At 38.0% G+C, this 26265-nt stretch overlaps 1 protein-coding gene across 4 annotated transcripts in view; it reads right to left on the reverse strand.

The window, feature by feature from the left end:
• Positions 1–26265, reverse strand: part of STK39 (serine/threonine kinase 39) — a 281554-nt gene that overhangs the window by 40139 nt on the left and 215150 nt on the right. For all 4 annotated transcript variants that reach the window (XM_074337417.1, XM_074337430.1, XM_074337427.1 and 1 more), the window contains 2 exons: positions 18927–18979; positions 14703–14771 (listed from right to left, as the gene is read on the reverse strand). In XM_074337417.1, the coding sequence (XP_074193518.1) occupies positions 14703–14771; positions 18927–18979 (122 nt within the window). The remainder of the gene's footprint in view (positions 1–14702; positions 14772–18926; positions 18980–26265) is intronic.

Consider the following 26265-nt stretch of genomic DNA (forward strand, 5'->3'; position numbering starts at 1 on the left):
CAATAGGCTCAAAACAACTCTATGAGTTAAGTGGGTCACTCCATGGAAAAGAAGAAATTGAGGACTGGAGAGATGAAGTAACTTCCCACAGTCACATCTATGAACTGGCAGAGCTGGGATCTGAACCTGTGTCTTTCTGATTCGAAAGCCAGCGCTCCTTCCCTACATCACAGAGTCTCCACATATTTCAGATTTTCAGAGTCTGAGAAATAAGAAGGGGATGTTTTATCAATGTAATCACAAAAAGCAGTATACAATGCGGAAAGCCACGCAGCGGCGGCTCAAGAGACAGATAAAAACTGACGTTAAAACTTACCAGTAACCACTCAATCTGAAATCAGGTATTTAAATAATTACAGGAGTACAGCATAGGGAAGACAGTCAATAATATGGTAATAACTATGTATAGTGCCAGGTGCATATTAGACTAATTGGGGGGAATCACTTGGTAAATTATATAAATGACTAACCACTATGCTGCACACCTGAAACTAATAAAATAACAATGTCAACTATAATTGAAAAATAAATAATTACAGATGTCAGTTAAAGGAGCCTATATAGTAATGGAGCTTATATAGATAGAGTCCTGTATAGTAATTTCTACACCACTCACTGTTTCTATTAACCTCTACCCCTCAGAAGTTTGGAAAGCTGTTTTTTCCCCCTAGTAAGAGAGTATTGCACAGAGAGTAAAGCCAATAAAGGAAGAATATAAAAAGGAATGACCAACACTATCAGAGAGCTTTAGTAGTTTATCAACCTCCAGAAATCACCACCGTGAGGAAGCACTGGCCCAGCTCTATACCTCGTTCACCAGAACAAAGATTAGCTAAACCAGACCTACTTTACTACGCCTACATGCTGAACACGATGCCACGTGAATGCCTATTTTAATTTGGGTAATTAGGCTGTTAGGCCCTGAAAGAAAATTCACTAAATTCAACTGCAATTAATGGCCTTGAAATGGCAAGTTTGCTTTAACCTGCTGAATATTAGTACTGTATGTCTTTGGTACTCTCTTTTAACGATAATTGTCCTATTGTATGTATGGTGCTACCTTAACCCACACCATAATTTGTGTGAGAATAAAAGCAATATTATGACATGGAAAATATACTTCATCCTCCTTGGGAATATATATGAAGGCTTTTTGGTTACCAATTAATATAAAGAAAACGCCTGCAATCCACGTCCACATTTTTGCCTTTTCTAGGAATCCTAATTTCCTTTTGATAGAGTAATTGGATTCAGAATTACTGAAGGGTATCTCTGAAGCTCTCCTGGTCCCCAAACATTAAATTACAAGTCACTTTTCCATGCCCTGGAGCGTAAATGAACCTGAATGTTGGAACATCATTTCCGCTTTTATTTCTCCAGGCCCCCCGTCCTACTGTCCGGTCACCGCAGCCAGTCGGGAATCAAGTCCAGGCAGCAAAGCGGTCTGGGCCTATATAAACTGTGAGCTGAGACTTTGCAGGATGAATGAGACTGAAGGGGAGTATTTCTTTGCCCTGTCTGATTGGAAAAAGGCAGGGAAGGTGCAAGATTTATACTTGACCTACACAGAGACTCAACTGACGTTGAATAACTAGGACTCTGCTTTCACAAGGCATTATAACAAATGGCAACTTACAAGGTCCTGCACTATTTGGTCCCTGCTGCCCACGCTGGCCTTATTTCATGTCACCCTCTCTTCACTCACCACACTGGTCACCTTTTACAGAGCTCACTCTCTTTGCACAAGCTGTGCGTCTGCCCAGCACGGCCAGGCTACATCTAAGACTTCACTCAGCTGTTTCTCCCTCAGAGGGGCTTACCTTACTGTTGAATCTACTGAGGACCCCCTGTTTATTACTGTCTTTCTTTAAAGTGCGTTGTTTTTCCTTCAGAGTACCTCCTGCAAGTTGTAATTTCCCCTATACCTGTGTAGGGACATAACTGATGTCTGCGTCTCCTGCGAGACTGGAAGCTTCGGGGAGGCAAGGACTCTGTCTGCTTTGTTCACCAGGTGTGCCCAGCACAGAGAAGATTCGATGCCTTTTTTACTAAATGAGGCAAGGCTGCTTCGGGGCCTGGGTGACAAAGTGTGGCAGAAGGCCGTTCTCCCCACTCCTGCAGGGAAGCAGGTACCACCGTGGTTCATTAACAGGAAGTGTCCTCGGACTTTCTAGAAGCATCGTCCCTGTTGTAGGCACTGGGTCCCTCATGCTGTCTGGGAACTAGTGAGGATTCTTCAGGCCGCCTCTTGGGCAGGGAACAAGGAGGAGGCCTGGAGCCCACCACATGGTAACCAGCACTGACAAAGTGATTTAAGGACCCTGAGACACATCCCTTTGGGTACACTCAGTAATACCTCAGGGGAGTACCTGTTATTATTGGCTAAGAACTATTTAGTCTGCATACATTTGAACTGTATATTTCAGATTATGCCTAGAAGCCTGAGCTGTTATATTTAATTATTGCTAATTAACCATATAAAGCCACTGTTCAGAGTTATTTTAAATGAAGAGTTCTGTATTTTTGACATTAAAAACTCCTTCCTGAAAAAAAAAATAACAAAAATTAATTTCTTATACCCATTCCTTACCTAATAACAATTTTCACAAGCACTACATAAAAAAGCCAGGGTGTTTTTTTTTGTTTTATTTTGTTTTGTTTTTAAAGAAATCCTAAGAGCTCCAGCAAGCCTACTGTGCCAGCAGCCGAGAAGCCCATTAGTAGGAATAATCTAGAGCATTTTTATGCTTCCCAAGAGTAGTGCTGTCTAAATAAAGTCCCCTAATACGTACCCTACCTCTCTATTAGATGTTAAATTTCCAGTGCATGCCATTCCTACCTTATCTCTCAGTGCCATTGACAACTACAAGTATTAGAAGCAAAACTGAGAAGGATATGTGAGGAATTAAGAGTCATCTGACAGGGAAGGAAAACAAGGCTGGTGCCTAAGCAATTTGGAAGTCCTTTCTTGTCCTTCTGACCTTGCATATCACAGACAGACTAGAAGCGGGTACACACACACACACACACACACACACACACACACACACACAGTAACTACAACCAAAGACAGATCAGTCTACCAATGGAACAGACTGTTCAGGAAGAGAGCTATTTAATTTAAATCCTACACACCTGATAGTGTTAGACAAATGTATACTATCAGAATGGCTAGGTTTCCTGAACTGGAGTAAACCTACTTTACTTCCACTGGAAAGATGTTCTCTTATTACAAATAGGGACTAGTAATTTGGGGCTGATTGTAATTCTGAAGTCAGAATGTTTGGCTGGATTGAGTGTCATCTTCAGGCATATCTGATTCTAGAGTTAAAAGATAGGTTAATATAAATTAAAACAGGAGAATTTAAAGTAATTGAAAAAAGCAAGACTCTACTGACTTAGTGAATATCTAAGACAAATCCACTAGCTAGCTCTAGTTTCACGTCAGTGAAATTAAGTATATAGATCTTAACTAGAGTCTATTTATAGCAATGGTTTCAAAGAGGATCCACAACTCCTAACTCAATAAAAAGGACAAAGTTAATTAGGAAATCAGAGCTTACCGTGTGTTTACTGCTGCAAGGACTCATAATAATGTAACACAGGAACTGAGGACATCTTTGGGGACATGACACATGTTATTTTCTACTTTTTTAGAACTTCCTGGAAATAATATTTGCCCACCTTTTGAAAGGTAATTTTGAATTGCCATTCCCCCCACCCCCCGAATCAGAATGTCTTTAATAAACAATTCTGCCAACTCTTATCTGGATAGTCTATCATTTTCCATTAGAATTGGCGGTAAGTAAGCACAGGGGGTGGCTGGGGCTGGCATCAGATTCAATCACAGGAGTGGGCGGCTTATTTTAGCTTCTGACGCGGTTTGTAAGGAAAATGTTTCTTTTGTTTAATTCCCTTGAATTTTGGGGGGTCAGGGGAGTGTGGTCACCAGATTATAAAAATGATACTCTTTTAAAACAAGAATTATATTTGCCTTTAGTCTATCTGTTGTAATTGAATCAACTTTAACATACATTAACCCTTAGGCTGTTAGCTTCAAAATTAACGCTGAGAGAGCGGGAGAGAGTGAGCGAGTGTGCCCTCTGCACATTTTTTCCGGCCTTCTTCCCAGCATTCCACAGGGCCAACTGCTCTTTTTATGTTTAAACAACAACACTGTGGTTCTACCATCTCTCCAACGAGTTCAACTGATGAATATTTTAATTCGTCTACAAATGGCAGTCATGTGTGGTATGTTTATATTAGTCCGGACTATCACTTGTAAATATTTAAAAGTAATTTTGTATACTAATTTTTATATATTAAAAGTAATATTAAACTTTCCTGTTTAGGGAATAAATATCTCAATAAAGATTTTTTTTTTTTTGAAAGAAGATAGTTGGGAAACCAGGGACAATGATCTACAATCAAACTGGCAGTGGCACATTTTTGAAAACAGTAACCCTATGCCATATTAAACTGTTCAGCATTTATTTCTGCAAAAACTATACAAGGAAAGTAATCAGTATAGTACTCCCAAGCCATTTCTAGCTCTTAGTTCCTTAGACTATTAAAATTAACATACAGACAACTTTTAATCAGGAATCACTCGACTGTATTTATTGATATCTTTCAACTAACCCTGAGTCTGTCTAAACCCAGAAAGGGCTTATGGAGTTTTCTTCCCTTTTTAAATTATCTTTCACCATTTTAAAATCATAGCACGGTTGTGTAATAGAGACACTATTTTCTGAACAAAAGTTTTCCTTCAGTGAATTTCAACATCATAGCACAATCATTGAACTGAATATAAGAGAATACGAACTTTCATTGCAAAAGTGCACTGCTGGTCAATAAATCCCAGATCACTCACAACAGACTTAAATGGCCCTGACTAGAGCTGGAGGACAAAGCACTTCACACATCCAACCTCATGCCCATGGATGAGCACAGGTTCTGTTGCCTGCATACTGTGGGGCTTAAAGATGTTTTGCTGTTATATGGAAAAATAAAAGCCAAAGGCCACCTGGAGGATCCTACTGCACTCTGAGCAGCAACAGTTGTTTTCATAAAAACCATAATGACTCATTATGGGAAAAATTTATACCAGTGATGCTTTTCCACACATCTATACTGTTTATACACACACAATTTATCAAGTTCACTGGCACCTTTTTAAAATGGACTCCTAAAGAGAGAAGAGAATCAAGTATGGCAGAAAAGCAAAGGAAATTAGTGAAATTAGAAAGAGTATACAGATAATAAAATGAGCTCAACACTCTCCAAAGGTTACTGCTAACAGAAACTAGAAAAGTGGCCATGAAATTCTAGTGTGTAAGAATCACCTGGGATGCTTGTTAAAAACACAAACTCCCGCGCTATATGTCCAAGACTCCAAATTCTGTAACTCTAGGCTGGAACGCAGAAATGTGCATTTTGGATGCAGGCATCTCACGGTCCATACTTTGAGACAAACTGTAATCTCAGTAAGCACCAGAGGCCTTCTAGACCAACCACATTTCCTTCTCAAGAGTCAAGACTCAAAAGTCATGTGGAAAATCAAGAAGGAAGAAAGGGAAGAAGGGAGGGAGGAAGGAAGGATGGATAGAAGGGAAGAGGGGCAGACAGAAAAGAAAATCAATCATGGTGAATTATTATTCAATTTTGAGAGGGTACAACAATAGTTGTATTGTCCAAATCAACTCTCCCAGTATTCAATTTGTCAGAAGGAATTAAATGCATTCATTTATCCATGGGCATATTTATTAAGTGCCTAGTGTGGCAAAGATGGTAGCGATTCAATAAAATAGAAGACAGGCCTTTTTCTAAAGGTGCCCTCCATCTCCTCACAAAGAGAAGACATGCACCAGGAAGTACAGCAGGATGAAAGCCACATGGCACAAAAATGGTGAAAATACAGTTCTCTGGCAAGCAAAACCATGAAAAGCTGTCCTCCAGCATCTATGATGGAGGAGGTGAGCATCAGAGAAGGCTTCACAGAGGTGGCATTTATAGTGACTCTTGAAGGGCAGACAGGTGTTGAAAGGATTGTCCTTGTGCAGGAAAAGAACACTGCAGGGACACGAACAGTATGTCAAAGGTCCACTGAGAGAGCTCATGGGATGTATATATATGGTGAATATCAGCTTCCAGTGCAGTGATAACTAGTCAGCTAGGCTCCAAATCCATCAAAGGAGAACTATACAAATGAACTATACAGCTCCCTTCTTAGGAAACAGAAATTCCAACATCTGGCACTTCTCCAGAAGGCAGCTGCCAAGTGGCTTCTTCCTCCATGTTCAGTAGTACCTTGGGCCCTGAAGGGGGCACTGCAGATGGGAGCTCAGCAGCTTTGTAGGAGCTGGTGAGCAGGCCAGGCAACCGAGAAACACCAACAGGTGTGCTTTCTGTTGCTAAGGCTCTAACATTCATTCAAGAGAAGCTCAAAAATATCATGTATCACAAGGTCTGAAGAGAATTCAGAACTCTGTTGTCTTTTGCACATGAGTTGTTTTTTTCTCTCCCGTGCTTCTAGTCCAGAGGAAACTTGTGATTGGTGTTTATTCACTAGGAGGCAAAGGAAACACGTTTCTGCTGCCTCACTCTATCAGTCATGCTCAGGATTCCTCTTTGAAACAATTGGGATGGGGACTCAGATCGGTCTATTGCCATTTGTCAGCTATCCCAGCCAGGTAAGATAAGCAAATTTATACATGCATACTATCAAGGTGTGCATCTTGCAAAGTTAACTTATTTTTTTAAACCAGTATCACTGACCCAGGAGGTCTTACCAATCTTACCAGTTTCCATTTTACACAAGGCCTAAAAATATTTCCTGCTTTTTGCCTATGGTAGTAGTGCATTTAAGCACAAGTGAAGTGGGTTTATGATTTCAGTTGAAGGCGACCAGTTTTGCCTCCCCAAAATGTGCCTTTTGGAATATTGATTCTAAGCTGGGTATTAAGAAACAAAAGACTCAGAAAGAACCTTTGACGTTCTCCCTTTCCTAAAAGATTCAGATGGAAAAGCCTGCTCCAGGACAGGAATCTTAGCATCCTCATTTTAGTATTAAATAGGAAGGATCTAAGCAGGGGCCTGTTAGCTGGATCCCCCTGGTGCCCCATTATTTCTGGGTTGCCTAGCAGGAATTTGTTTGCCAGGTGTTCAGCTCTGCCTTGGCTACCTATAAATTTCCTATTACCCCTTCAAAAATCCCAGACACCTGCCTGCTCCCTTTTTCTCCTTTGCCCATAATAGCATATAAGCCTCAACTGTCCAATGCGTTTCAGGTCTCATTCTTATGGCATCCCGAATGTACATTCGCATAATAAACATTGGTTATTTTCTCTTGTTAATTTGTCTCTGTTAATTTGATTATTAGCCCAGTTATGAGAACTTAGAAGGTGGGAGGAAAATTATTTTTTCAGGCCCTCCGATAGTCTGTAAACACTGTATTTTTAATTTTTGTACTGCTCTGCTTCTGCACGAAAGCAATCACTCCATGTCACTACACCTGGTCCTTCTTCAATCTAAACTCTGCTTTGTAAAGGTTCCCACACTAAAGGAAGATTGCCCGGAAGCTAGGTATGGAAGATTTTTTTGTAACATCTGCTGCATTATATTAAAAGTCATAATATTCACTGCTCCAAAACATATACTATTGCTTTTCTCAGGTTTTTCATGTTGCCCTAAGCATTTACTTCAATTGAAGCAAAAATTCTGATGGGAAAGAAAATTTTTTTTAATCTATTTAAATGTTAGTTGTTTTATATTATGAACGCTGAAAAAATACACACATAAGAAATCATTCAAACCTCTGCATGCCAATGTTCTAAGTTGAATTGGACTTTTTTATGTACCGCTTTTGTCAAGTGAATTTCGTATTTATAAAATGATACTTGAATTCTGTACTCTCAAAAGATTCTTATAATACTAAACTCAAAATAGTCTCCGTTTCTAAAGTTAATGTTACAAGAGACCTACCTGTGTATTTCAAAATGGAATGTGTTTATCTCTAACAAGTGTTTATGGAGTGTCTATTATGGGAAATGCACAGTTTGGAGGCACTGGGAACATAGCATTAACAAAACAGATGAAAATCCTGGCCTTCAAGGAATTCATTCTCAAGCAATAACCTGATATAGTTAACAAAATAAATGAATGAAACATATACCTATTAGATGAGGAGAGACTGGGTAAAATAATAAAGGAAAGGGCATATGGATTTGAGAGTGGGTTGCAATTTTAACTAGCCTGGTCAAGGAAGGCCTCTTTGACAGGTAGTATTTAAATACTAGGAGATAAAACCATGCACCTGGGGAAGGAGCATCCTGTCAGAAGGAAGAGGAAGTACAAAAGCCAGTGTCGCTGGGGCAGAATGAGCAAGGGGGAAAGTATAAGAGAGAAAGGTCTGAGAAGTGACAGAGGACAGACCACGTAGGGGACTGAAGATCACTGACATGTGAGATGGAACGCCATCAGTTATATCTAAAGCATTAATATGATCTGGCTTACTCTTCCTGAGACATAATTCACATCATAAAATTCACCCCTTTAAAGTGCACAATTCACTGTTTTTCAGTATAGTCAGAAGGTTGCGCAACAATTACCATTTCTAATTCTAGAACATTTTCATTACCCCCCAAAGAAACTCATATCCATTACCAGTCACTTTCCTTTCCCCACCTGACCCTAAGGCCCTGGCAACCCCTAATCTACTTTCTGATTTTATGGGTTCGCACATTCTGGTCATTTCATATAAATGGAATCACACTTCATGTGGCCTTGTGCATATGACTTACTTTTTACTCGGATCGCTCTGGCTGCTGAGATGAGAATAGGCTGAAGGGAGCCAAGAACAGAAGAGAAGGGAGACCAGCGAAGAGATGAATGCAATCATTCAGCTGAGATGAGAAACCGGATGGTAAGCAAGATGGTGAGTAGTGGCCAGATCATGGGTACACATTCAGACAGACTGGATGTTGGGCATGAGAGAAAGAAAAGTTAAGGAGAACTCTTAGGTTTGTGGCTCGAGAACCTGAAAAGATGGAGCTGACATCACCTTAGAGTGTAAGGCTACTGGACGGGCAGGTTGGGAGGAAAGCCCAGAGGCTGGATTTTGGAGGTGTTAATTAAATCTGGGATGCCTATTAGTCTTCTAACTGAAGACACCAAAAGGGGAGCTGGATATGAGTCTGGCATTCAAAGGAGAGGTCTGAGCTGGAGATGTTAATTTGGAAGACAGAAAATAGAAGGCATCAATGCCATGAAACTAGATGAGAAGTGATTAAAGGGAAGAGATCCAAGGAAAGAGTCCGTGGACATGTCAATATTCACAGGTCAGAGAAATGAGGAGAAAACAACAAAAAAGACCGAGAAGGGAACGCCAGTAAGATGGGGGAATCGAGAGGGAATAGTCTTAAAAACCAAATGAAAGAAGCTTATCATGGAGGAGAGCATTGTCAACTGTGCCCAATGTTGCTGACAGGTCAAGTAAGATGAGGACTAGAATTAAGCACTGGATTTAGGATCATGGCAGTCATTCATGGGTCACTCATCTTCCCCCTCCACACCTTTGCATCGGCCATTTCATCTGCCAGGCATGTGCTTTACCCAGATATGGCTTTGAAAAGAAAGGTTTGCATGAAGACAAGAGGTCAAAGGTTTGGTTGGAGTGGGTTTGAGAGATAGTGGTAGGAAAGGAATTGAAGTCATGGGGGGGGGGCAATTCTTTTGAGGAATTTAAAGAGTAGGAAGGGGGTTTTTTAAGATGAGAGAAAAATATAACCATATGCTAGTGGGACAAATTCAGTAAGAGGGAAATAGGAGATAAGGGAGGGAGCAGAGAAGTGCTGAGATAGGTTAGAGGGGACACAATTAAACACATTTTATCTGTCAAGTAGTCAACAATTAAAATAGAAATCATCTACTGATGCAGAAAAATAGAATAATCTATTTTGCAGGAAAATCAGAAAAATCAATGAGAAAAGCTTTTTCCCCCCCATGAGACACAAAAACCACCATCATTTAAATTTATCTAGGTCTACTTTTCAAGGCTGAAGATATCGGATTCACTGCACACAGAGCATCAGGGTTAAACTCTGGGCTTGGAGTCACAAGAGCCAAATTAAAGGACCATGACAAGTTTCAATATCCAGAAACATCTTTTCATCTCCTTTTTTCGTCTATAAGATACTGATTAAAAACAATCTGTCCTTTCTACCTTATAAAACTGATGCAATGATCAGATAAAATATGCAAATGTTGTTTGTAACTCTAAGGTGTGATATCCCTATAAGGCATTTTTAATGCTACTAGATAAGAAAGAATTGCACATGCATTGTCCTACTCCAATATGCTACACTTAGTTCTTAGGGGAAAAAAGACAAAACTGAAAAAAAAAAAAAAAAAAAAAAATTGTAAGAATGAGTAATTAAACTGTGGAAAAATATGAGCTTTCTGGTTATGTACTACATTGAAAACACACTCAATAAGTTGTCCATGAAATATACCTTAATCTATTCCTTTAAAAAACTCAACCACCAATTTATTTATTTTTGCTTGTTGCCCTTGCCCTGGGAGACATATCTGAAAAAATGCTGTTAAGACTGATGTCAAAGACTTTATTGCCTATGTTTTTGTCTAGTTTTATGGTTTCAGGTTTTACATGTAAGTCTAATCATTTTGAGTTTATTTTTGTATATAGTGCAAGAAAGTGGTCCAGTTTCATTTTGTCTTTGCATGTACCTGTTCAGTTTTCCCAACATCATTTATTGAAGAGACTGTCATTTCCCCATTGTATATTCTTGCTTCCTTTGTCGTAGATTCACTGACCATATAAGTGTGGGTTAATTTCTGGGCTCTCTATTCTGTTCCACTGATCTACTGTATTTCCCCAAAAATAAGACCTAGCTGGACAATCATCTCTAATGCGTCTTTTGGAGCAAAAATTAATATAAGACATAGTCTTATTTTACTATAAGACTGGGTCTTATACAATACAATACAATATAATGTCATATCATGTCATGTCATGTCATATAATAGTATAATACCCAGTCTTATAGTAAAATAAGACTGGGTCTTATATCAATTTTTGCTCTAAAAGACGCATTAGAGTTGATTGTCCAGCTAGGTCTTATTTTTGGGGAAATACGGTATGTGTCTGTTTTTGTGCTGGTACCATATTGTTTTAATTTCTATAGCTTTGTGGCCTAGTTTGAAATCAAAGAGCATGATACCTCCAACTTTGTTCTTTCTCAAGATTACTTTGAATATCTGGGGTCTTTTGTGGTTCATATAAATTTTAATATTGTTTGTTCTAGTTCTGTGAAAAATGCCATTGGTGTTTTGATAGGGATTACACTGAGTGTGTAGATTAGATTGTTTTGGGCAACATGGACATTTTAATGATGTGAATCCTCCCAATCCAGGAGCCAGTATATCCTTCCATTTATTTGTGTTGTCTTCAATTTCTTTCATCAGTATCTTATAGTTTTTAGAGTACAGGTCATTTACCTCCTTGGTTAAATTTATTTGTAGGTATTTTATTCTTTATGATGCAGTTGTAAATGGAACTGTTTTCTTAATTTCTCTTTCTGATAGTTCGTACTGTATATAAAAATGCAACAGATTTCTGTATCAAACTAAAAAGCTTTTTCACAGTGAAGGAAACCATCAATAAAACAAAAAAGACAACCTACTGAAAATATTTGTAAATCATATATCCAATAAGGGGTTAATATCCAAAGTATATAAAAAGTTCATATAACTCAATAGAAAAAAAAAAATCAAAAAACCAAAAACAAACAATCCAATTGAAAAATGGGAAGAACTTAACAGATATTTATTCAAAGACATACAGATGGCCAAACAGACACATGAAAAGATGCTCTACATCATTAATCATCAGGGAAATGCAAACCAAAACTACAGTGAGATATCACCTCACACCTGTGAGAATGGCTATTATGAAAAAAGTCAACAAATAACAAATGTTGGTGAGAATGTGGAGCAAAGGGAACCTCACGAACTGTTGGTGGGATTGTAAATTGTGACAGACACTATGAAAAACAACAGTATGGAGGTTCCTCAAAAAATTAAAAACAAACAAACAAAAAAAACTACTGTATGACTCATCAATTCCAGTTCTAAAAATTTAACCGAAGAAAACAAAACCACTAATTCAAAAAGATATACACGAGTATGCACCGCTATGTTCATTGCAGCATTATTTATACTAACCCAAATATGGAAGTAACCTAGGTATTCATCAACAGATGGATGGATAAAGAAGATGTGGTGTGTGTGTGTATGTGTGTGTGTGTGTATACACACATATATATACACATAATGGAATATTACTCAGCCATAAAAAAGAATGAAATTGTGCCATTTGTGACATAGATGAATCTAGAGGGTATTATGCTAAAAGTCACACAGAGAAAGACAAATACCATATGACTTCACTTATATGTGGAATCCAAAAAAACAAAAACAAAATGAACAAACAAAACAGAAACAGGCTCATAGACAAAGAGAACAAACTGATGGTCGCCAGAGGGAAAGGGGGATGGGGGAATGGGTGAAGGGATGAAGGAGAGTAAGAGTTTGTACAACTTCCAGTTTAAATAAGTAAATCATGGGGATGTAATGTACAGCATAAGGAATATAGTCAATACTATCGTAATAACTTTGTATGGTGATGGATGGTTAATAGACTTGTGATCACAACATAATATGATACACATTGAATCATTATCTTGTGTACCTGAAACTAATATTATATCAACTCTAATAAAAAAACAACAACCACCACCACCACCACAACAAAAATCTTAGGACCCAAAAAATCCTCTAGTTTAGAGTCTGCTGAGCATGGGGCAGAAAACAAAGTACACTAAATATGACTATGTCTGAAGGAAGACCGCACTTAAATAAAGATGTCACCTAGTATCTTTTCATGAATCCCTTTTATTTTCCACATTCCCTGCCACATGCCAGGATCAACTCAAATCAAAAGATTATTTGATCTTTGACTTCTTGCTCAATAGGAGACATTATTCAGTGTTTTATTATAAAAGTGTTTTTGATTATTATTTTCATCTATTATTTTACTTAGGAACTATTAACATAAAAACTCTGATATGGAATTCACAGTAGATACCAAAGTTGAACTGACCTTTTTACTCATCTCCCCCTCACATTTAATCAGAAAACTTAGCTAAAAAGTCTACTGGCCGTGAGATCTCACAAGATTTTACAGGAAAGTGCGAAAGATAGGGTATATAGGGAGATACACACAAATACTTTCTTTTAAAATGTCTCTATTTACTTGTATATGCACCATTTGGCAGAGGAATCAGAGCTTCCTCATGAAATCAATGTGTACACATACAATTAATAGAAAAAAAGTGTTTTTCTAATTATGAAGATATTTTTGTATTTTTACATTTATGAAATATTGTTTGTATATCAATAATATTAGATATTGATTCTTTAGTCAGAATTCTCATCTCCCACTAAAAACTCAGTTACTCTAATTTAAACAAAATAATTCACTTATAATGATCTATATTATAGAATTTCTAGGAAATTATTCTCATGGGTGAGTATATCTGCCTCAAACTCATTCTCGGTCACACACCCCAGCATTATTTAGGTAGAACTTTCAGTAAGTGATGTTTCTTAGTTCAAACATATCATTTAAGAGGCTCAAGCATTGGTTTTGATTTGAATATTTTTGAAGAAAGTTTTATCATAATACACATTTCTCTAACATATTATTATATATAATTAACAATATATTTATTATGTCATAATTAACCTTAGTATAATGTTAACGAATCTGGATTACCGACAGTCATCATTATGAATATCCAATAATAAACTAAATTATAAAATCTTCATAACTAAGAATTTGCCAAGTAATGTGGAGCTATCCACACCCACCCTATGTAGAATGAGGCTAGACTTTCTCTTAGATGGCATTGTCTGCCTCCTACAGCTTTTCTGCCTCCTTTGCCTTGTCAGGAGGCCACCATTCACTTCTTGCTCCAATCGGTATGCCTGTTATCTAGCAGCCGCCCCTGTCTCCAGGCAGCTATCTTTTGATTATAAAAGTGGTAGAAAGAGCCACAGTCTCAAAGTGGGTCTGCCACAACCCAGCAGCATGGCTCTGGACAAATCACTTTAGGAATTTATTTCCTCGTCTACACAAGAAAGCACGGGACTGAATGATCTTTAAGTTCAACTTTAAGACTTTATGAGGAATCTTGCTAAGGGCTGAAAAAACTAACATCGAAGTTTATTAGAACTGTGTCCAAAGAAAAACCAGAGAAAATTCTCATAAAGGACCTCAAAGGTCCCCATACTTTGGCGCATAGAATTTACAGCATCTTAATTTTTGCCTTGTCATGGACTTTTGGGTCTTACTTCCAGGTTCTTTGTTACATTTCTAACAAGTGAGATTCCTTATTGGATAAATCACCTCCAGAGTAATAGGATGAATTACATTAAGAGCTTTTTTAAAAAGAAAATTAAATATGACTCTTAAATATACTTCCGTCACATAAAAGATGAAAATTCAAAAGGAAATTTTCAAAAATCCATAGAATACATTATTCTTTTATGAAAATTTTGTTTAAGTGCATTTCCATTTGATATAGCAAAAAAATGACATTGCATACTAAAAAATGATTTACCTATAACTACATCGTGACCGTCAACCAAGCCAGCAGAGAAGAGCTCCTGAGAAACACCATCTGCCGTATCTGTCCAAATGTGAAATGAATATGTATTAGCAACAAAAAATAAAAATCAGCAGTCCAGTACAACGTCAAATATATATCTTTCAATTATAAAAATTACTCACATGTGTTTTAATTCAACAATTCAGATTCTACCAGGAGGGAAAATCAGAAGCAATGTGCAAATACATTATGCCACGTACAATTTGCATCTTGCTATTTATTCAACAGAAGTTATACAAAATTATTGTTTCATTTTTGGTGAACCAAGAAGCTTTTGCTCTTGGGCTACTTTCTAAATTAATCCTCAAATGTGTCTCTAGAAGTTACCTCATAACTGGTCCCTATGACACTGCTTTTCTTTCTTTCCAAGGTCAATCACTTCTAGCCGTCATCAACCCTTTTCTATCATTAGCTACTGAGTCAGAATTTATGGGAAAGGTTGAATAGGCAGCACTTGGTACAACCTTATATTTGGTACAAACAGCCTATGAGGTTGTTGGATTATTAAGATGAGCTATTTAAATGTATGCTATTAAGAAACTCCTTTAACATGGCATTGATCATTTGATAGCAACAGATTCATTTCCTTAGAAAATGTGGCTAAATAAAAGAACGTAGTTCTCAATGATAAGTAACAGGAATTATCAATCCCATAAAGATGGGACTGAACAAGCTGTGGTGAGTAAATATGACTGAAATTACTCAATTGAAAGATTATGAATGAATATGGTAAGAGTGAGAAATCTGAAGATCTTGTAAAAGAGAAACTGATAAACTGCAATGTGCTCAAAAAGAACGATTATGAAGCCCTAAGCTTTTACAGGGAAGAAGACGTGGTCCCCATGGCCTTCTGATATTCACACCAACACCCAGAACTGTAACTAGGTAAGAAGAAAATGGCTCAGTAGCTGGTAACAACCAAGATGGATGTTTGACTTTAAATGTCTCCCAAAGTCTGGGAGTACTTGAAAATATAACTGCTGAACCAAACAAGCACCTAAACAGAACTGCCATTTGCTATGCAAGGCTGCCTTCAACACAGAGTGGGTTTCCTTGCTCCCTCTGTGTCTCGGATGTGGTAACTAGGCGAGAGAGAGAAAGAGAGAATTTAACTGAAGGTACAATTATCTTTCATAATTTGGGGGCTTTAAAGGGCTTAGCCCAGTGCCTAACACATAGTAGTTATTCAATAAATGGTAACTGTGGTGATGATGAAGCAGCAAAGATCATCTGAGAGGCATCTTACACTCTTGTTCACTCTCTCCCTGTCATACATGGCCCAAGTTCCCAAATCGCCAATAAAAATTTGAGAGCCAATGTATATTCTATGTACTTCCAAGAAACTGTGGTACTTTACCATTTTACTCATTCCACAGATGATTTACCTATAACTGCATCATGGACAGTAAATACATAGGAATCTTACTAAACTATAAAAATGCACATAAGGTAGGCTTATCTTGGGCCTTGTGCTCACTGCTAGAAAGTACAAAAACACCTGATAAAATTCTGTTAGGATTGAAATGATCCCCTGGCATGAAACCTAGAGTAGCATAATGTAAGGTTCTATTCTGAATGTAAGTTAGCTTTATGAAGTTGGCTAGAACATTCATTCTCACAATCTCCATCTTCCTGGATGCCCCTGCAAACTTTAGAAAAAGAAGCATATTAAATTAAAGGACCTACTAAGGCACACACCAGGCAGTCATTATATTTCTATTGATTGATCATCTGTTAAAGGACCTGAATGAATTACCATTATCTCTAAAGTATCAGTAAGATCTTACACTTAAGGAGCTACAATCACAGAATGTAACTGAAAATAGAATAATCAAACACAGCCACATTGAGGGCTACCACTCAAACAGTACCAAAGCAGATGACATTCACAAACAATTAAAGTGTATAGCATCTCCTACCATTTCCAGGACTCCTGGTACCAGATGAATCATATTAAAACAGCAAAAAGGTCATGCTGGCTGGCCAAAAACGGAAATAGTCCAGGCGCGCATGCACGCAATTAAGCAGTTACTTTGTATGCACCCAAGTAATAAATGCATCAGTAATAGTTTAGAACAGAAACATAAAGGTAATTGGTAATTTGTTTTTCTTCAAGCTGCTTAACATTCCAAATGTGCAAACAAGTTAAATAATCATATGTGCTCTGCTTTCCAGGGCACACCACAACATAACAAATACGAAGGGCTTGCGCCCAAATGAGGACAGAGAATACTGGGTACATTTGTGTTGCACATTCTAGCCACATGTGCCTATTTATGTGTACATACAGCACAGACATAGTACACCTGTGGTGTGCATGCACCGAGTAGCGCAGGCAAGGCCCGAAACGCAGACAGCATCAGTAATCACAGAGGTACGAACAGCGATATATCCATGCTGTTTTCCTTACTAATGGGCCTGTGCTCACTGCCCAAGGAAGGTCAGTTATCATCTAGAAACCAACGCTATGGTTTCTGTCTGGGCAACAAAAGCAGAGACTCTAGATCTAACTGTGACAAACGAGGTTGCCAAAGCCAGCACAAAGGGCCAGGTAATGCTGATAGGGCCATCTTATCCCCCTAAATCCTCCACGCAGAAATTCATTTCTTTGTTAGCTATTTACATTAAAATTGATTTTTATTGCCATCGCCAATTTTAAACAATCAGATGAAAAGAACAAACCTGAAAATAAGAATATGTTCTTTTACTTACTTTACTTGAAACATTTATTATATAATTACTAGACTTTATCATATCATTGACCGGTCAATATTTTTATGACAAAATAGGTAGCTTTTTGATCACAGTAACTGGTGCTGTACAATTCCACACTGACTCTAAACTGTCAAAGATGATGTTCCCAGAAAGAAAGATCAATTAACAAACTTATTAGGGCCTTATTTGCATTACTTTGTAAAAGGTACTTAATACATTAGATTAATTCAAATATACAGGGAATCATTAAATCCTTGCGCCTGCCTACCTGCGGCTAGAGATCAAAGCCAGGGAGTGCATGACCATGTGTGGCCCAGGAATGTATTTTCTTTGGCTGACAGTGTTTTTGAAAAACTGAACCTAAATGTAAGTACTTAGACTAGTTTCTCTAGTTGCCTGATATCCGCACCATTAACGTTGGCTCCTATGAGCATCAAGTTTGTGTTTTATTACAAATGATAATAGCAGAGATGGCAAAGCAGTTAACCGAACAACCAGATATCAAACTTCAGCGTTTGCAAAAGTCAGCAAATACAACTTATTTAATCAAATTAAAATTTACACGGAGCTCTAATACATAAAATACAGTGTTATTAGCTTATATATTAATACACTCAAATATATTTTAGAAAGGTGTTCAGTATAGACATCAAAGCTATTTTCATGTACGTAAAAATCTGAAACCAGAGGTTGGGGAAAACAATTATAGTCAGTGCTAGCATGTGATTTTCACTTCTCTAGGTTGTTTTGGTTATAAACTAAATAGCAGAAATAGTAATTTTTGTTGAACAACTAGTCTTGTGGTCTCCAAAGTCTATTCATATATGTTACTTATCTATTAATTAACCAAAATCATTTCAAATTCTCCTGCATACCAGGCTCTTGCCAGGTGATAGAGATACCAAGAAATATGCCATGGTTCTATGACTTCCAGGCATCCAGGAGCTGAAAAAGCAACCAGTAAAACCTTTCAGCTGTTATAATAGCCATTTAAATCACTAAAATTGTGTTCAGCTGCAAGACTGGCATTGTTCCTACCCAGCTTACCAGTGGTGCCTGCAGCAAATGGAGGCCACAAATACTCACCAACATAGGGTCATGTAATCTGACCTGAGTACAGAGGCAAAGTACGTTACCTCTCTCATGGTATCATGTTTGCTGCTGAGCCCTCATTAGGAGTGCTGTATGCTGCTCACCACGCTCATCATAATATCCCTACATAATGGCCCTACATCACCACACCAGGGCACTGGAATTCATATAGACAGTAGTGGTTCAGTTTGGATTCCCTACAATTATCCTAAGTCCTTCCTTCCTGCCTTCCCTCCCGCCCTCCCTCTCGCCTTCCTTTCTGTGTTTTTAGAGAAAGTATTTTTGAAAACAAATTGTAAATACACGCTTGGAATCAATTTCTGAAATATTCTTTGTAGCAATAACATAATAATTTCGATGAAAACTCACCTCTTCCTGGAGTAAACTCAAATCGTATGTCATTAAGTTCCTTTCTGGAGTTTCTGAAATACATGACATATAGCACATTAAAATGTAATGAAGCAGAGTTTAATCAAACTAAATGTATTCCAATTTTCACACGATACTACCAACATGTAGATAGCGTTTTACAGTTTTGGGTTACATCCAAATACTTCCTCAACTAGAAGTGATAGTTATGACAATAATAAAGGGCAATATTTGTTTACCAAATTGAATTTACATTATATAAACTTGCTCATATCACAAAATACCAAAAATAAAAGGCTCATTTTATAAATCTACACTAAATCAGTAACCTGAAACATAATTTCATAATTAAACATTTCAGAAGCTTCTGGTTTAGAATAAATGATATTAAATACATTTTCTTATTTTTCCTGGGAAAATAGTATTTTATCAAATTATTTTTTGAAGTTTAACAAACAGGGAGGATAGTTGCAACAATGAAGTTCATGACAGAATTATACATTAAATCACACAACAAAATGCCCAGAATGAGGTGTGTATTTTGTAGTTAAAAATTTTTTTCTAGAGGTGGAACTCTGAATGTTGTGAAATTACCCATTGAATACATAAAACTTTATTTAAGTAAATGTAAAATACTTATGTAAAACTATAATATGTACATATATATGTATATTCAATCAAATTAAGTGGCACCGGGGTAATATGGAAAAAGTAAACATTTAAGATATTAGTTTCCATTCATATTAATTCCAAGAAATGATAATATGGGGGCAGTGAGCTATAATTCGAATGGTTTTAAATTTTCATTAAGAACACTTAAATATTATGACTAACTCAACAGATGCTAAATTCAAGTTAATAAAAACACCTTAAGAAACTGCAGCAGGAAACAAGAAATAGTAATTTCTGTAAGCACTCAACTACTTGCTCGGCTGCCAAAGGTGTCCAAGACAGAGACAGAAATACCTGAATACACATCCCTGAATATCATCCTTCCGGAGTCTGATCAAATCCTGAGTAGTGCTCCAGCTGTGGTGCTCTAAAACTGGGTACTATCTCCTGGTTGCTATGTACAGTGCCCAAATCATGATGGCTCCTGCCAGTCTCTGGGCCCTTTTTGGTGTATTGCCTGATCTTAGTTCTTTATGTTCTATTACATCCTGCCACACTAAGTGTGAGGAGGCCCAGAAAGATGCCAAAGGACGCTACCAGCTGAGAGAAAGCTCCCCAGCGCCCCAGCACCTACAGGAGCTAGCCCAAGTCTAAAACCTTTCCACAAGCAGAGAAGTAAAAAGTCAAGAAATCAAGGCATGCCCAAGCCTAGGCCACAGACATAAGAGCCTTGAACCACTGCATCTTCTCAGGTGTCCCCACCTTAACTTTACCACTGCTCTTCTCAGAGATAGAGTGGGACTAGGGGACATCAGCAATTCCTATCGCTGTGCTTCTTTTAGAACCTTCTCAGAATCTGAAAACTGAAAATTCTGAACTCTCACTCTAAAAAGCAGACACATGATTGACATACGAAATTGCAGGTAATTGTAGATGGTTCAGAGGTCATCTTGTACCCCAGAATAAGTAACCCTACCCTGGAGATGGAGTGTGTGCCATGAACAATCAGTGTTTGCAGTAGAAATACTGTTTGCATGTTGGATTGTTTAAACAGCCTAAATTTTCTTAATCTCTCCAATGTCATCACACATTTATATAGTGTTTTCATTTACAGTGGGTGCCAAAAAAAGTATATACATTTTAAGAAAGGAAAAAACTGTATTAAAATTGTAATACTCGATATATACTGATAACAAAAAAGATTAATACAAGTCATATTTGACTTCTGCAATTACAAGAGGTGCTCAAAGTGGTTACCATCAGTGTAATTATAATACAGATTTTTTCCTTTCTTAAAATGTGTATACTTCTTTTGGCACCCTCTGTATATCAGTAGTGCTCAGACTTTTTAGTCTTAGGACGACTTTCCATTCTTTAAAAGTATTAAGGTCTTCTAAGGAGTTTTTGTTTATTTTGGTTACATCTATGAATATCTAGTGTATTGAAAATTAAAACTTATACATTTTAAAACATATATTACTTTATTTGAAAATGACCAGAATTAATCTATCACATGTTAATGTAGATTTTTTAAATGAAAATTACTTTACTTTCCAAAAGAAAAACTAATCAGTGAAAAGCATGCATTGTTTTTTATTTTTGTAAACCTCTGTAATGTCTGGCTTAACATAGGTGGATTCTTGTATTTGCTTTTGTACTCAACCTGCTGCAATATCATGTATCATGTAGCCAGCCACTGGAAAATTCCACTGTACATGTGTGAAAGAGTGAGAATGAAAAAAGCAAATAATTTCTTAAAAATTATTATAAAAATAGTTTTGACCTCATGGGCTCCCTGAAAGGGTCTCACGGACCCCTATGGGTCACAGGACCACTCTTTGAGAACCAGTGATATCAAACCTCATGGATCAAATCTCATTTTATCCAATAATCAATCTTAGTGGTATACAAAGTAGGTATTACTTGTTTTCCATGTTTTAGGTGAGTATGCTCAAGGCTTTTCCAAGTTTACAAATTTGATGAGTGGCAGAGTGAGGACTAAGAATTCTATATTGGAAATACCTAAGACAAATAGAAATGCTCAATTCCTTTCACTTTTAGGAGAAAACAACATTCCCCAAGATTTTACATATTATCATAAAAAGATCAGCAAGCATTCATTTACTTAATAACCTTGGTTTTGTGTGCTGTGTATCAGCAAAGGTTGAATTAGAACAAGTATTTAAAGTGATTTAATAATGAAATGACAAAAGGATAAAAAGATGAAAGGGAACTTGGTTTGATACTAATTTATGTCATTGTTCCTTTCCTCGTTCCTTTGATCAGTCTTACCTAAATTATTTTGTTCTACTAAGGCCATAAGAAGAGAGGTATAAGAACCGTAACCAGAATATCATCATACGCACCGATTCTTTAAAATGTTAATATTACAGAAGTAATATCCAACACCCATAGTCTCTCATCTACATCAGCTGTGGCTCAAGTTATAAAGGTTGCCTAGTCAAGTCATTCTTTTATGACTCTGAACCTAAAATACCTGCTTTTGAAAAGATCACAGTGATTGATTGTGAGTGGTAGACTTGTCCCATTGGGATGAAATATAGTTGAGAAAATGCCTAATTGGATCTAACTCCTGAAGGTCATCCTTTTATAAAGAATTAATCTTTTCAGACTCATACTTAACACCTTTAATTGAAAGTACATTTACTTTAATTGATATGGCACAGGGTACCCTTGACTTCAGGGAAACTGAGAATAGGTGTGATTTAAGGCCAGAAACTTAAGCCTGTGTAATTTTACAGAGGAAATATTAAAAACTTCAGAGCAACAGCTTCAAGACCCAGGCCACCTTTGATAATTTTACTAAAAACTCTTTAAACCTTAAAGGAAAAAAAAACCCTAAACTCTTAATTTTGGTAAGGCCAACCCCTTATTTCTCACTGTATGTATATATTGCATCACAAATGTACATGCCTACAGGGCTCAGGCAAGAAATTTATTTTTAAATGTGTGATACAACTAAATGGCTTAAAAATGAAAAAGTACAATAGGACATTATGTAAAAACTAGCCCTCCCACTCCTGTCACTCAACTACCTGGCTCCCCTCACAGAGATCATCAAAGCTATAGGCTCTCTGTGCATCCTTCCTGAGATGTTTTATGCGTAGAAGAGCAAACGTACACACACAATTCTCTCTAACCTGTTTATTACAAATGGTAGCGTACTATGTCCACTGTTCTGCAACCTGCTCATTTTTAAAACTTAGTAGTATACCTTGGAATTTCTCCATATTGGTTCATAGATTTTTTTCTTTTTTCATTAGTTTCAGGTGTACAAAACAACGGTGATTAGACATTTATGTACCTTACAAAGGTGATAATCCCAATAAGTTTATTACCCATCTGACACTGTACATAGTTATTAAAATATTATTGACTATGTTCCCTATGCTGTACTTTACATCCTCATGAATGTATTTTTTAAAATTATAGTCAACATTCAATATTATTTTATATTATTTACAGATAAACAGTGTAGTGGTTAGATAGCTTTCTCATGCTTTTTTTTTACTGCCACGTAGTATTCCATTGTGTATCTTTTTTTAACCAGTTCCCATTCTATGAACAGACTGTTTCTAGTCTTTAACTATTATAAACAACACTTCAATGAATAACCTTGTTCTTACGTCATTTTGCAAATATGAGTATAAAAATAAATTTCTAGAAGCAAATTGCTTGATCAAAGGATATATGCATTTGCAATCTGATAGATATTGTCACATTCCCCTTCATTTAAGTTGTACTAATTTGCACTTTCATAAGCTATTTGTAAGCACCATTGTAGGAACTTTAAATAAGTAAAGCAGAAAGTATATTAAAAAGAAAAAAAGATAGGGCAATGTGGGGAGTCTGGCAGCTAGAAAGCTTATTAGTCATTTAAAGGGGCAACCACATTACTCAGGACCAGCTGATTACGCCAGGCGGGAATTTAGGCTCAATTTTATTAACTATATTATATATATGTATGTATGTGTTTTGTGTGTGTGTGTGTGTGTGTGTGTGTGTGTGTGAGTGTGTGTGTGTATTTTGCTATGTCTATTCAAAGTGAGGAACTCAGAGATACAGATTGTCACAGGTAAGGTTTTCTTTCTTGCTCTTTCAATTCATCTGCAAGGGACACAGTGAACAGTCAAACAAGGCAGCTGGCTAAGAGGGTGATGATGGCAAACACATGAGTGAACATGTAACCCTTCCAGGTGGCAGAGGTGCAGAAGGCCCGTGCAGTTGAAGTACATATTTTACACGATGCAGCGTGTTTCTACACCTCTTAATATACCATGTCAGGACAATTTGGCGAGTTATTGCTCCTGGAGGGCTCCAAAGCCAAAATGCTAGCTCAGGATTATTTGCATTCCTCAGCTTGGCATTAGTTGCCCATACCAACCAATGCATGGGGGCACACACACCCTAAGAACCAGATGTGATCAAAAGTCTTAGGAGTCCAAATCCCACTCGTTATCATAAAGTGTATCATTCGCACGGCGCACCCTCCACCACAGGGGTGCTCTGGAGTGAGGCTGAAAGTCATCCACTTTCCCAAGCTCTGGGTGGAAGGATGCAATTCGGGTAACACCTCCCAGGTCCCCCCTGGTAAGACCAGCAGGTACAGTGTTCCCCAGGCAACCTAGGGCAGCCCCGCCCTCCTAAGCAGCTCAGGATTTTCTTAGCCAACAGCCCTTTTCTTCTTTATTTGAACCTGAGATTCCAGGTCAAGGTGAAGCGGCTGGTGTCTGAGGAAATCCAGAGGGACTCCCACACACTCCTGGGATGCCCCCCAGCAGGAGCTGGATGGGGAACTTGCAAACAGGCTGGGCCAGGAATCAGTTAGGACATCACTGTTAATTCAGCAGGCTTCTTTCCTACTTTTGGCACTAGACTGAAGTGCTGATTTAGGAACAGAAATGGACTACATTTCTCTTCACGCCAGGAGGCAGCCAAGCACAGAATGAGAAGAAGAATGAGCTACAGAGAAAGAGGTCTGTGCTCAAATCCACTCGCCACTTGTTTGGCCTCTATAATCTGTTTCCTCCACTGTGAGATGGGAAATAATTATTAATAGCATTTACTATCTGCAGATATGTGCTCAGTGCTTCACATATGTTATCTCATTCCATGCTCAAAACAACTTGGAAATAGGGATGACTGTGATCCCATATTATTTTACAGATGAGGAAACGGAGGCTTAGGAAAGGTAAAGATGTATGCAAAATCATGTGTCTGAACAGCAAATCTGAACGAAAGCTAGAACTTAATAAATGCTACCCATTGTCTTCTTCAGTGCACAATCCTTACCCGAGGCACTACTGGCCTTGCCCTGACATCTGTAGAAGCTCCTAACTGGTCTCTCCATGTTCAAGCTCATAATCTGCAGAGAAGCCACTTAGCGTGTTTGTTGGAAATCTGATCATGTCACTCACTTGCTGAAGGATCCCACCCCTCTCTCCCCTTCTTAAAGCAAAATTCAAAATTCTTAACATGATCCTCCAAGACTTGCTTCTGCCCTGTATACCTTGCTGCCATCTTCCCTCCATTCCCAGACACAACTTTGCAAAGAACAGTTTGAATGGAGTGGGGAGGTCAAAAGCCCGACAGTAGTGGGTTCAGGAGACCATGGTAGGAAAGGAAATGAAGTCAGGGGCAATTCTTTTGAGCAGTTCAGTTATAAGGGGATGAAGAGAAATGGCAGGTGAGGTAAAGAGAAGGCTTTTTCAAGATGGGAGAGAATAAACATATCTGTGTGGCAGTAGGACAAGCCTAGTAAAGAGGGAAACAGATGAAGAGGGAGGTGAGAGAGGATTGCTCCTGGAGGCTGCAGCATCTGGGGGAGCCAGCTTCTCCTCCTGCTTGGAAATTTGCCACTCACTCTCCCTCCACCTGACTGATCCAATCATGCTCTGGGGCCTGGCTGTGTCTTTCTGGGGAGAACCGGAAAGGAAGGTAAGGGTGGACAGACGGGGGTAAGCCCGTTTCCTGTTTGCTCTCCTAGCTTACAGATCTGTGCTCGGTACCGTACATTTTACATACACGTAACCATATGGTTATCACTTTAACGTCTGTCTCAGCCACTAGAAAATAAATTCCAAAAGAGAAAAGACCATCATCTGGCCTGTTCACTCTTCTTCCCCTCAGCACTCAGCAAAGTGCCCACAGAGTGCACAGACAGTATTTATTTAATGAATCAACACATGAATAAATGAATGCATGAAGAATTTACACATCTGGCTTTCATGAAGCGCCTCTCCCTTGGCCTGTGTGAAATCACCTCCTTCCCGTCTTCCTAGCTGCCCTTTGTCTGTGTGCCCCAAACATTCCTCTGTTTGTGTCTGCCTGGCCTCCAATATTAATGTCCCATCTTCCACCATCTTCTTTCCTCATTCTTTCCCTGGATGACCAATTCTAAATCCGTAACTCAAACCCAAGCACTACCCCACAGTTATAAACCCATATCCAACTGCCCATACAACACTTCTTCATGCAATGTCCAAACAGACACAGGAACTCTTGGCATATCCAAAATGGAATGCATCATTTTTCCTTTCAAATTAACTTCTCTTTCTCTGCTCCCTGTGGTAGTAAATGGTGGTGACAGCCAACTACCATGACCTGTGTGTTATCCCCCCTTAAGACATCTCAAATCATACATTTCTCTAAAACTCCACTACTACTGACCAAGGACAGGTCACCATTACCTGCTACAGACGAGAAT

This window comes from Rhinolophus sinicus, linkage group LG01, assembly GCF_036562045.2.
Source record: "Rhinolophus sinicus isolate RSC01 linkage group LG01, ASM3656204v1, whole genome shotgun sequence".
NCBI classification, from domain to species: domain Eukaryota; kingdom Metazoa; phylum Chordata; class Mammalia; order Chiroptera; family Rhinolophidae; genus Rhinolophus; species Rhinolophus sinicus.